A 12,298-nucleotide genomic window follows, 5' to 3' on the forward strand; every position below is an offset into this window, starting at 1 on the left:
ATGTGGGTCTTATTCTGACTTAAATAAAACGTTCTCCCCCCGTTTTTGAATGACTTGTTCCCGGGCTAAACTGTAGTAACCAGCAGAGGAATCGAAGTGGTACGTTCCGTGTGGGGGGGATGTTTAGAATACTTTGTTACAATTCTTAGAACGATGGCGATATTCTAACTAAACGCATGGAAATTGTCATACCAGCGTGGTGACTGTAATACAAATATATTGCTCTGCATATATGTGTATTGTGTTATATGAATCAATAAAAAAGAGGTACAGGCACAAATATATGTAGCCCCCTCTACTGCACGCCCCGCAGGAAGTGGTCATGCGCGGGGAGGTGTTTAAATCATATTGTCCGCTCAAAAAAGGCAACTCCAAGATCTTGCGCTTTTCACTATTTATATTGGAGTTACAATTAAATATATTAGCATTGTTTTATCTCCACAGCTACGTTGAATATACGTGAGCTTAATGCGAATTTCAATACGTTTACATTTTTTTTAATTCTAAATGGGTTTAAATCAAATTAACACTAATATTATCAGTAATAATAATAATAATAATAATAATAATAATAATAATAATAATAATTAAATGTCACGGTTTACACTTAGAAAATAGTAATTAGTTATCTTTCCCACAGTAAAATAAACACATTTATTTTCTATAGACAAGATTGAACATACTAATATTAGGTGCATAGCGAATATTTTTATATGATGTTTACGTTATTAATGAAAGATACATGTTGGTAATGCATATATACATATATATATATTATAAACAGTGAAATATACGGTACTTGAAAATGCCTAGTAAATGCTGCGATTGAAAATAAGTTAATATAACTGTACAATATCTCAAACCCTCCCTAGGCGGCTACGGATTTGGTAGATTCCAGGTTCACAGAGGCAGTCCTTTGCTGCAGAGTCGAGGTAGTAAAGGCAGCAGTGAAAGTGCTCTGGTCTGAGGTGGTGTAGATGTTGATGGTTTCAAATTAAGTATTACTTTGTATTAGTAAGATGGCTGCCCGATACGATAGAGCTATAACTGTTTTTTCTCCCGATGGCCATCTCTTTCAAGTGGAATATGCCCAGGAGGCCGTGAAGAAGGGCTCGACCGCCGTGAGTGGATTTCACTACCCGACATCCGTGCGAGGCGTGCGGCTCTTTGTTACTGAATACAACAAGCATTACCTGTATCGTGTGGACCAGCCTTTCAGATTATTCACATCTGTGTACTATAATAACTATGCATTTCTTAGTCCAACATTAGAAGAGTCGGGCACAGTACTCTAATGCATGACTTGCATGTATTTTCATACAGAGGCCTAACCTACAGATTGACATGTTAAGCTTAGTATTTCTGAATGCAGTTCCTGCCTGTTTATTGTGATTTCTCCCAGTCATGTCTCGCTTTTACCCATTTATAACTACTGTTTTATTGTGTTGTTTATCTTCTCAAATCACAGCATGGTCAGCTGTAGTATGCTCCGTCAAAAATGTCAAAAATAAACCACCAAAATCAACAGTGTATCAACCAGATATCTAAAATTAAGCTTAATATAATAATAATTGTTTAAAATGCCCTGTATTCGGTCATTCATTGCAGGTTTCTTGATGGATGTGTTTGTACAAGTTCTTTCATTGAAATGTGAAGTTGAGAAAAGTTGCTAGGGATGTTGGTTTAAATGATCTAATATTTGAAGGCAGAGGGATGGGGAGAAGTGGCCCCAGTCCCGATCTTGCAATATGTTTTGTGTTAAAGTATAGTCAAATTCAGTACACTGGTGGTCAGATTTCAAGAGACTGAACTTGAGATGACTTGAATGCATGGAGACTACAGATATACAGACCAGTAGAGATATGGGACAGGATGTAGGAGTCTCATGTGCACTGTATAAAGTACAGTTTAAGACGTGTAAATTGACTATTTTAACTTTCTTCATAGGGCATCAACATTTAGGGACTGCTGTCCTTTAATACCACAGACATACACTTTTGACTAAGAGATTTAGAAAACCTTTTATAAATATTAGACAAGTTAGACAATATTACTTCTATGGCCTGTCTTCACAACTTGATGCACTCATTATTCATTCAATATTTCATATTCGATTCAAGATATCTATTAAAGACACATTTAATATGTTTAATATCTAAAACAAATATTTGTTCTGTGCTATTATTATTTTCCTAGATATTATACAAGTAAACAGTGCAAATAGACTATATAGTTATATATATGAAAAACATTAAACATTGTTTTTTTTTTTTCTTTTTTTAAGGTTGGAATTCGGGGCAAGGACATTGTTGTCCTGGGTGTGGAGAAAAAATCTGTTGCAAAACTGCAAGAGGAACGGACAGTCCGCAAAATCTGTGCTCTTGATGAACATGTCTGTATGGCCTTTGCAGGTATTGCATAAATAAGGAACACAGACTGATGTATTTTCAAGTGTACTTTTAAAAAGTCAATATAGGTAATTTAATGATATATATTTACCATAAGTCTAAGTCAGTCGGATCATGCAGGGCTTTTGTTCCATTTCACTTAATTGAATTCACACTCAATTTCATACTGTAGATGTGCAATGTTGTTGTTGTTTTTTTTATTCATAGCACAAATGGATCAAACTAAAGTGCTAAAAGTTATGTCTATTAATGAGACCTAAATTACACTTGTCAGTCCAGAAGGTACAGACTGGCCTTAATGCATCTGTTTAACAAAATAGGTTATCTACAGAGTTCTAGTCCCTAAGTAAACACTCAACTCTGGTGGTTCTCTGTGGATGGATGTGTGTCTAGAGAATTTTGCTAATGCATTTGTTTTTTCTCCAGGTTTGACAGCAGATGCACGAATCGTGATTAACAGAGCGAGGGTAGAATGCCAGAGCCATAGGCTTACTGTAGAGGATCCCGTTACCGTAGAGTACATCACCCGCTACATTGCAACCCTAAAACAGGTAAAGCACAGCACACTGCAGCTGGCTACTGATGTCTAAGACTAATTATTAATTATTATTATTATTTTTCAATGTATTGTCAGATGCCCTTATCCAGGGCAACTTACAGTTTAATGCTGCTAATAAATGTTGAAAATTATAATATAGCTTTACACCAAGAGCACAGAGTGGCATTGTACTGTTTCAGACAGAAGGTGGACCTTTTTTGCACTGGCATACTAGTTTTCCAGAAAGACTAATAATGCTGAGTTACAGTGTTCACTTTTAGCAATGCTAGAGTACCAGAATTATAATGTGGAAATGGGCATCTACAATGACACTTTATTACAGTGCCATTTTAAATGACTTGACCCCAAACAAGGGTTCCATCTCAACTGCATGTCAAGCATTGTTGCCACCAGACTACAACTGAGAAGGCATTTCGATTTTTTTGATGCCATATGAGGCAGGGGTCTCAATGCACTGAAGTATGAAATGTATTGATTTGATCATTTCAATTTTTACATTTTAAAATAATTAAATTGAGAGACAGAATGTGAGGATTGTATAAACAGTTAAACTTACTATGCAACGTTTTGCCCTCTAAAGTGTGTTATTCTCTGTGAAAACCTAATAAAAGTGTGAATGCTTTGTGGATAACAAAATCCATTACTTTATTAAAATGCGGTAAAAGAGTTAGAATACTGGCATACAAACGCATGCTTTTCTTAATTTCCCCTCCAAGCGCTATACTCAGAGCAATGGACGCAGACCATTTGGTATCTCTGCCTTGATTGTGGGCTTTGACTATGATGGGACTCCAAGGTTATATCAGACTGACCCTTCAGGAACGTACCATGCTTGGAAGGTAAGACACTTCTGAAATAGCTTTTCTTTTTTTTCCACAGCAGAGTACTTTTCTTAAAGAGTCTGAAAAGTCTGTTGAAATATTCATAAACCCTTCAATTATGTTCTAATCAGGACCTTGAGACCAGGATCAAAATACATGCAGTGCAGTTCTCTTCAGCTCATTATTTCAACATTTTCTGATAACTAGATTGGGTATATGTTCTAAAGGAAGGCTGTATCCCACCAGCTTATATATGGATTAAAGACATAGGCTGGAATTCTGAACACGGACACTTTCACATGCAGTTTTAAATAAAGAACAATGATTTATTGAATTTTTATTACAACTTAGAAAGATTGTTACCAGTGTGCATTTTAAAGCGGAATAAGCATGTATGTGTCACATGCAAATTACTTATTTCCTTTTCAAATGAAAGTGATCTTTATCCAAAGTTAGCCTTATCAATCAGTTTAATCCAATTTCAACTTTTCAGAAATGTAATAGTGATCAAACACTGAAGTGTAAACCTGTTTTGTGTTAATGTATAACAGTCAATTGATTTATATATTGTTTCTAACCTGTTTTCTGCCTGCCTTCCTTTTCTGTGAATAGGCAAATGCAATCGGTCGCAGTGCAAAGACAGTGCGGGAGTTTTTAGAAAAAAACTATACAGAGGAAGCAATTGCAACCGACAATGACGCCGTTAAGCTTGCCATCAAAGCTTTGCTAGAGGTAAACCAACCTTTTTTTATGCTTTCTTTTTTGTACAAATTGTTAATAAAAATGCAGAAACATGCTTTTACAAATTTACAATGAAAGAAATGTGTGTTTGCAGGTTGTGCAGTCTGGTGGGAAGAACATTGAACTGGCTGTCATCCGCAGGAATCAGCCTTTGAAGGTATGAAGGACTTTGAATAATGTTTGCCTGAACACTAATCTGAGCACTATTCTTGTGAAATAAAATGGATTCTTAGATGTGAGAAATGTTGTGCCTGTTTCAAGTTTGTATAGATCTATATTGTTAGTATGAACCGTGTACATTAATTGTTTTAGTTTAGTCTCTTATAAGATGCTTAAAGTTTTTGATACATTATATTTATAAATGAAAGACATTGTAGACATACTTAACATTTTAAGTACCCTTGTTCCTAACTTACAAGTTGCAGACATAAAATACATCATACATTCATTTTTTTTTTAATCTTCAGATACTGGAGTCAAAAGAAATAGAAACTTTGGTTGCTGAAATAGAGAAAGAAAAGGAAGAGGAAGCGGAAAAGAAGAAGCAGAAGAAAACCACCTAAGTCTCTTCTTACTTAAACTTATGTCTCTGCTTTAATTTTTGAGGATGAAAAAGCACTACATTCTGGACTGAACATTTTGTAGATAGTTTACCAAACTTTAACAGTGTTGCATTTTGCCTAATAAGCTACAACAAAGGTCAAATAGTTCAATACCATCTCCGTTGCTCATTTTGTGTTGCTAAATCTAACTTCAACATTCAATTTCAATCATTTTGAACACTACACAGAATACTGGTTTATATGTCATACTTATTCATTATGCTTTAATAAAGACTGTTGGTTTATATGTTCTTGGTTTCATTGATTCATAGCTTTCCAATTAATATTATTCTGATACATTTTAGGCATATGCTATGCTTATCCTATGCTTAAAGATTATCCTTATTCATAATTAGCCTGCATGTGAGATCTTGTTCTCTTGCAAGATCTTTAATATTATTCAGTTCACCTAAACATTAACCCCTCATACAGTTCTTGTGCTACACATATCAAACTTCATACAGTGGTTCATCATGATACCAGTTACATTGCTTGTGTTTTTTGTATGGATATGATCAATAATTATTGATTTATAATCAATTGAATACGCCACAACTCCCATTGACTTCAATGGTGGAACCCTCAAAATTCCATTCCTCATGCAGCGCATTCTATTGCTGTATCAGCAGTAAGGACTTGCAGCCATTCGAACAGATGCCCTTAAAATGAACAGTCAAATACACTACATCTCACTGTAAGTAATGCTTATTCTCTGCATTGTTCTCCTGCATCATGATTTCCAATTGCGGTCCTAATACTGCATATTATTTGATTTTCCTGTTAAAAAACTATAATATGAATACAAATACTTCTAATATTAATCATAATTATTTTAAATAAAATTAGTATATACACAGCTTTAGTACCAAATTATTATTTTTCTGTTTTAACCATATAAGAAAAAACTATACCACATTTACCATTGCTACCCAACACTACTCGTTACTGTATGTTTACCACAGTAAACACCACAATCTTGTAAAGGACAAAAGTGTCACAGCCTCATATCACCGTTATCAGCCCTCCGGGGTGGTGCATGGGGGGCTATTGCTGAAAGGTAAAAAGAGAAAGTGTGCTCAGCTACTGATAGTGAGATGTAGGAGATGACAGAATACATTTTGCATAGCATGTCCATGGCATACCGACGGCATGATGACTAGAAAAAACGAGATTGAAAATATGAGTATTCAGCTGTAAGAGAAAGGGGACATCTCTTCTGGAAGATCATTCCAGTTTCAGGGGTTATAACTAAATGTTCTGCCACCTTGTGTATTTTTGGGATCACCAGATAACTGGCTTCCTGTGATGGCAATGGCCAAGCTGGAGTGTACTCGATAAGAAGTTTTTAAATAGGGAGGTGCCAGTCCCTTTAGTGCTTTGCAAATAGGAGGACTTTGAAATCTATCCTGTTGTGCACTGGGAGCCATTGAAGAGAAGTTAAACACCTGCCATTATACTACAGCTACTAACCTACTTGTACATACTATTCCTGATGCAAACTATTTCTAACCTAAAGTATACAGTACTATTACTACTACTTTGGTTGCAAACTATCACTGATATTAACCTGCATACTTCTATAAAATAATACATATCCAATAAAAATCATGCAAAGGTACTGTCACATGCAGACAAAGTACTTTCAAAACCAGTTTTGAATGTATAACTATTCACACCACTAAAGTCTTTATTTATTTTTTAATACATATGATATTTCAGAGTATAACAAATTGCTTAATATCTAAATGAAGTTAACACAAAATGTTACTGCATTAAATGAGCAGGTTGCAGGGACTTACACTTCATCTTCCAAGTGTTATTTATGAAGACTGAATGTGTGAATCTGAACACATGCAGCCCTTTTATCCTTTTTTTTCCAAACTAGTAGACGTTTAATTAAATGTTTCTTCCTTATTCATTATTTCTATCAAGATTTTTAGTCAAGAACCAAAGCAAACATATACAACAATAAACATGTTTTTTTTTTAAGTTTGTTTTTAACTAAGGTTTGCGGACCAATGATTTGTAAACCAATAGAACAGAAAAAAAGGTTTATGCCCTTACACAGGGCTGTGGCCATAGCAACAATGTATTATAACTGTTCTATGAATAAAATAACTGCTTTATTATTAGTTTGCTGCATTTTATAATGCACCAAGTTTGACATTAGCAGCTAGAATTAAGTGTTTCGAGACCTCAATCAAGACAGCCCTCAGTTTTCATTCCAGAGAAAGATTGAACTATTTCCATCTTTCATCATATCTGTGTAAAAAATGCCCAGTAAGAAATCTTACAGCCCAAATTAAACATCCTGTGTTATTTTGCCTACATATATTTTAATGACCAACTGCACAGAACCGAATACAGTATGCTTAATGTGAACTTTTGAATACATCATTCATAACCTGTTTGGTCTTAAACTCGACATTTCATATACCCAAGCATTACACTTGAATTAGTAAATTAATACATTACTGGCATGCGTACAGTTATATAGAGCCTAGAGCTAAAATCATGAAAAGTAACTGAAATAATAATAAGTTAATTTAAACAAAAAGCACCGCAATTAGTAGCAGCTAAATAAATTATGCATTGATTTTTGGGCTCTACTGTTTTCCTGCAAATAAAAATGAAAAGAAAAGCCAGCACATGGTGCACTCTCCTTCAGACTCTGAAGCGTCTTTGTCACCCAGCAATGACGCACTTCCGCATCGTGAGACAGAGCAGGCAGCCAATCAGCGCGCTGGACAGTGGGAATCCCACGCTGCGTCAGAGCCTGCCACGGCGAGCCTGCGCATCTTCCACATGGCTATATAAACATGGCCGTGTCCTCTGCGAGGGGGTTTGGGTGGATGGGCAACTTTGGGAGGTAAAGTTTAAACAAGTACAAATATGCGTGTGCTGCCATTAACACGTCTCATGTAATGATATAAAAAATCGCAGTTTATTGTACCCAAACACAAGGTACCGTGGTAGAAAGTGATCATAGTTGTGTCGAGTTGAAAACAAAGTGTGTATTAAAAGTTGTCGATATTCTCGGGACCATGTGTGTTTTGCGTGGCTCGCAGGTGAATGAAAGCATGGCAAAATGAATGCGGTATTACTGGGTAAAATACAGTACAGCACTAAAACTACTAACCCGACGGTTGCTGTGAGAACATTGACAGTAATATGTTGCCTATTGCATGTGAAGTACAGATGTTAATGCGGACGTACAGGAAACGTGTACATTTACATGACAAGGCACTTGAGACCACTTTCTTATTAATCGTATCACGTTGGTCACTAAACTGTTCTGAAATATTAATGTTATTTACCCTTTAGTCGCTATTTAGGATTAGTATTACTTAGATATTGAAAGCTTTGTTATGAGGAAGTGGATTGTGATGATGACCACGTTTTATACATCTATTCTCCTTTTAGTAGCAGCAGCACCTATACGTGGATCTTGTGCCACCTCAGCGAATGAAACAAAAGTAAGACGATGCCAACCTCGGACAACTCCGCTAATCTCATGGAAATCAAAATACAACCAGAAGCATGCAAGACAACTCAGGATGTCAACGGTGAGGGAGCTGATCTTGCAGGAAATGTGGTTTGCAGTCAGCCGAGTGTAAGCGTGGATGCGAAAGGGATCAATGCTGGACAAGTAGAGACGCACAATGTAGCATCAATAAAAACCAATTCAAGTGATGTGAGTCGGGTTTCAAATGGCCAAACAGGGGCTGGATCTCCTGCAGTGCCAGAACAGGCTACCAACAGTCAGATACTTCCACCCAGCACTTGCAAAGCACAACCTGCAATTATGTCCAAACCTCCGCCCTCCGTGTCGCACTCCATTTCAACTCAACAGCCTGTTATCCCAGCTACCCAGATAACGACAAATGTTTTAAATCCAGCTACAACTGTGCAAGCGTTTGCAAGCACCATGGCACCTAAGGTCGTACTTGGTGCAAGTCAGCTTGCAACAAATTCCTCTGCCATTATAAAGACTAAAGTTTTTCAGTCGAGCACTGCAGTGACCAGCATGAACAGCCAGCCTGTGTTCACGGTTAACACGCCAGGACAGGCCGGTGTGGGCATCAGTTTGGCCCCTGCATCTCAGCCTGGACTGGTTGCAACAACTTCTGTGGCCCCCGCCTCGAAAGTGACCAGAGTAGCCACCATAACTCAGACACCAGGGAAGGGGGCAGTGATTTCTGTGCCAAGAGTAACTACACCTCAGCAAAATGGAGCACAGTTGACTCCCCAGAAGACAACTGTACAATTGCCTGCAAATTTTCAGATTCCTCAAGGTAAGAGCAGCCTGGTCTTTCACGGGTTATTGTGTAGCACTAGTCTGCCTGTCAATGCATTTTGAATTCTTTCCACTTGAGTTTTTGATTCCAATGTCAGTTCACATTTCAAAGTGTGTTTCAGTGTTGGCAACATATCAACCATTTCTTAGTCTTTCTTTCATATTTAATCATTTTTTCATTATACAGTGTTTCTCATTGTAAACAATGTAATTCATCCATTCATCTCATTCAGCTAATGCAATTTATTTAAGATACAATGTCTGGATGAATACACCACTTTGTCAGAGCACTCTGGTAATAATATTGTGAAGCCAAAAGCTGTGTTTAACACATTTTTTTTGGTTGCTATCTGAGTAAACAATTGAAACTTAGTTGAAAAGTTGTTTAGTTCTAAGTGTCATATACAATTTGACTTCTCTCATCAAAGCATCACTCCAGAACTGTACCCTATCTAGAGATGTCTGGAATAGAGTATTCACAGTCATTAAATAACTATGCACCAGCTGAAACTGGGTGATATGAAGCTGAGATGATAATGTTATAAGCAAAATAAGTAAATTACCTGAATTGGCATTATTTGATATAATGGTATTCAAATCTTGGTCTACTCATCCTACAATTATTTGTATATTCCATTATTTTTTTGACTGGGGAGCTGGAATGTTTCAGATAATTGTATAATTCATACTGTTTTACAGGAATGGTACTCATCAGGAGTGACAGTGGACAGCTTATGCTAGTATCTCAACAGGCATTAGCCCAGGCGCAGGCACAGGGCCTGGCACTTCCCCGAATGCCAACTGCGACCAGCACCAATACAGTTAGAGTCACTGCAACTCAGGTAACTTCAGTTACAGCCTCCTCTCAAGCACTGCACAGGACATTGTCCCTAGCAAAACTATTCTTTGTGAGCGAAATACCTCACAAGACAGCTCCTATAGCACATGGACTGCTCTGCCTTAATTATTTTATTTTCATGTGACTGTTTTGTTTTCCATTATTAAAAACAAATATGTAGAGTGTGTTTACAGTTTACATAATATAATCTTTGTTTTAGTCGCATCATACAACATAAAGGCAATTGTGTTCTGTTTTCTAGAATATGCTTCCATTGAAAACTGTATTAAACAGTTATCTGATTGAAAACATTTGTTTGTTTAACTTCCTATTAGAACCCTGTAACAACTATTGTTAGAAAGTCAGAGACTGTGCCCACTGTCAAACCCCAGCCTCAACCAAACACTTCCACTGTGACATCTTTACAGAGGCTTCCAGTAATAAAAGTAAGAGCTGATCTTCAGTTTATTAAGTATATTTGGTCTGTACAAGACCTCTTGGATTTGTGGAGAAATAAAATGTGTAGTAGCCTTATTAATCAGTTCTACAACAGCAAAAGGGAATGCACAATTATTACTGTATATAATTTGTGATGAAACCAAAACAGTTAGGTGGTCAAAATGCAATACTACATAGCTGACTGTTTAATTATTTAGATTTTTTTACTTTTGTTAGTTTTACACCTCCCAATGTTTTTTTTTATTTGTCCAATGCTCAGTGCAATCCTGTTTTATAGAAAAAATGTACATACAATCTATTTTAATGTCATCTTTAATAAAACTCAGATACATTTTAAAGGAAAGTGAAGTTTAAAAACAAAATCTGTGCCAACATTCTCAAAGATCTAGTGTTTTGAAAGTGGTTTGAGTGTTTTATTTGTTTTTATTTTTAAAGGGATTATTATATAAATTACGATTCCTTCTCCATAAAAAGACATGGAGAATGTTAGTTTTACTTTTCTACCCCATTGTGTCTCAGCCAACAGGCGGTGCGGTTTCTGCTACAGGTGTTCAAGAAGTTAGACCCACAGCACCAACAACGCCTACAAGCCGACCCGTGCCTCTGATTATACCTGCGAAAATAGATGTGTCCAAGACCACACCTGCTGCACAGACCACCATCTCCGCAGTAAGACTTTAACATTTAGCCTTTTTAGTCAAATCAAAAGTCAGAAACACCCTTGAGGTGAGTCTATTATAAATACAGCAGTATAAAGAAACTGCTTGAAGCACTTTACATTTAAATATTTTCCCCAGTAAATATTCAACCAATGCTGATTTGCATATTCACAACCAACTCGCTGAAATCACGGATGAAAGATGTTTTTTTCATCACTTTAATCTTTCATTTAAAAAAATATTTTCTTAACCACTTATTTAAGATAATTAAGCTTAAAATCAGTAAAATGTGGAGCTGTACAATGAACAATATGCCCTGTATTTGTTCATATGTAGATTTTATAACATCACTTCAAATGGAATGTCATGGGGTTACTGCCAAATCTTTAATACAATCAGTATGTTGGCTTTTCTATCTGCAGATGTGGGATTTTTATCAACATTTTCCAGCTGTTATGTTTTTTATGTCTTTCTTAAATATTTCTCAAAGATTAATCTTAGAAAGAAACTAAAATTCACTATGCTCAAACTTTGCATGTCTTTGGAAATCTTAATGCAGGTGAGCAGATCCCCAGTAATCAATATCAAAAAATACAGACGTACACACTGTGAATTAATAAATAAATAAAACCAACAAAAAAATGCCCTTCAAACCAATGTAATAAAATGCATTCATTCATCCAAAACAAGACAAAAATGGTTCATTTAAAGTGCCAGTGCCTCAACTAACTTAAGTGCTTCATGTGAAAATCTGGTTCTCTAAGAAGACATTCAATTTGACTATCAATGATTTATAAAACCAGTTATCAGTTGGGCTTTTTAACACTATATTCTATATTGTACACTGCACATTTTCACAAGAATGCCATCAAATGTTACTTGAAATAAATTACATTCTATGCCAAGTACTAGTA

General features: G+C 36.1%; 2 protein-coding genes across 2 annotated transcripts in view; both read left to right on the forward strand.

The window, feature by feature from the left end:
• The first annotated feature begins 800 nt into the window (after nucleotides 1-800).
• Nucleotides 801-5,376, forward strand: LOC136765392 (proteasome subunit alpha type-7). The gene is made up of 7 exons (XM_066719581.1): nucleotides 801-1,121; nucleotides 2,285-2,411; nucleotides 2,835-2,959; nucleotides 3,684-3,806; nucleotides 4,401-4,520; nucleotides 4,624-4,686; nucleotides 4,997-5,376. Exons 1-7 carry the CDS (start codon nucleotides 1,020-1,022, stop codon nucleotides 5,090-5,092), a joined length of 756 nt encoding a protein of 251 aa, XP_066575678.1. The 5' UTR covers nucleotides 801-1,019; the 3' UTR covers nucleotides 5,093-5,376.
• A 2,553-nt stretch (nucleotides 5,377-7,929) lies between these two features.
• The window catches only part of LOC136712342 (transcription initiation factor TFIID subunit 4), a 50,657-nt gene continuing 46,288 nt past the window's right edge, over nucleotides 7,930-12,298 (forward strand). Inside the window, exons 1-5 of the mRNA XM_066688870.1 lie at nucleotides 7,930-8,000; nucleotides 8,555-9,426; nucleotides 10,128-10,270; nucleotides 10,602-10,712; nucleotides 11,245-11,394. Coding sequence (XP_066544967.1) covers nucleotides 8,616-9,426; nucleotides 10,128-10,270; nucleotides 10,602-10,712; nucleotides 11,245-11,394 — 1,215 coding nt within the window. The 5' untranslated portion in view covers nucleotides 7,930-8,000; nucleotides 8,555-8,615. The remainder of the gene's footprint in view (nucleotides 8,001-8,554; nucleotides 9,427-10,127; nucleotides 10,271-10,601; nucleotides 10,713-11,244; nucleotides 11,395-12,298) is intronic.

The sequence above is a fragment of the Amia ocellicauda genome, chromosome 2, assembly GCF_036373705.1.
Source record: "Amia ocellicauda isolate fAmiCal2 chromosome 2, fAmiCal2.hap1, whole genome shotgun sequence".
Taxonomy (NCBI): domain Eukaryota; kingdom Metazoa; phylum Chordata; class Actinopteri; order Amiiformes; family Amiidae; genus Amia; species Amia ocellicauda.

What these genes read in the sequence shown, in the direction of transcription:
- LOC136765392 (XM_066719581.1), top strand. Translation starts at nt 1,020, where the DNA reads ATGGCTGCCCGATACGATAGAGCTATAACTGTTTTTTCTCCCGATGGC. An exon ending in TGTCTGTATGGCCTTTGCAG is followed by an intron (nt 2,412 to 2,834) that starts GTATTGCATAAA and finishes TTTTTTCTCCAG; the next exon opens with GTTTGACAGCAGATGCACGA. An exon ending in ACATTGCAACCCTAAAACAG is followed by an intron (nt 2,960 to 3,683) that starts GTAAAGCACAGC and finishes TTCCCCTCCAAG; the next exon opens with CGCTATACTCAGAGCAATGG.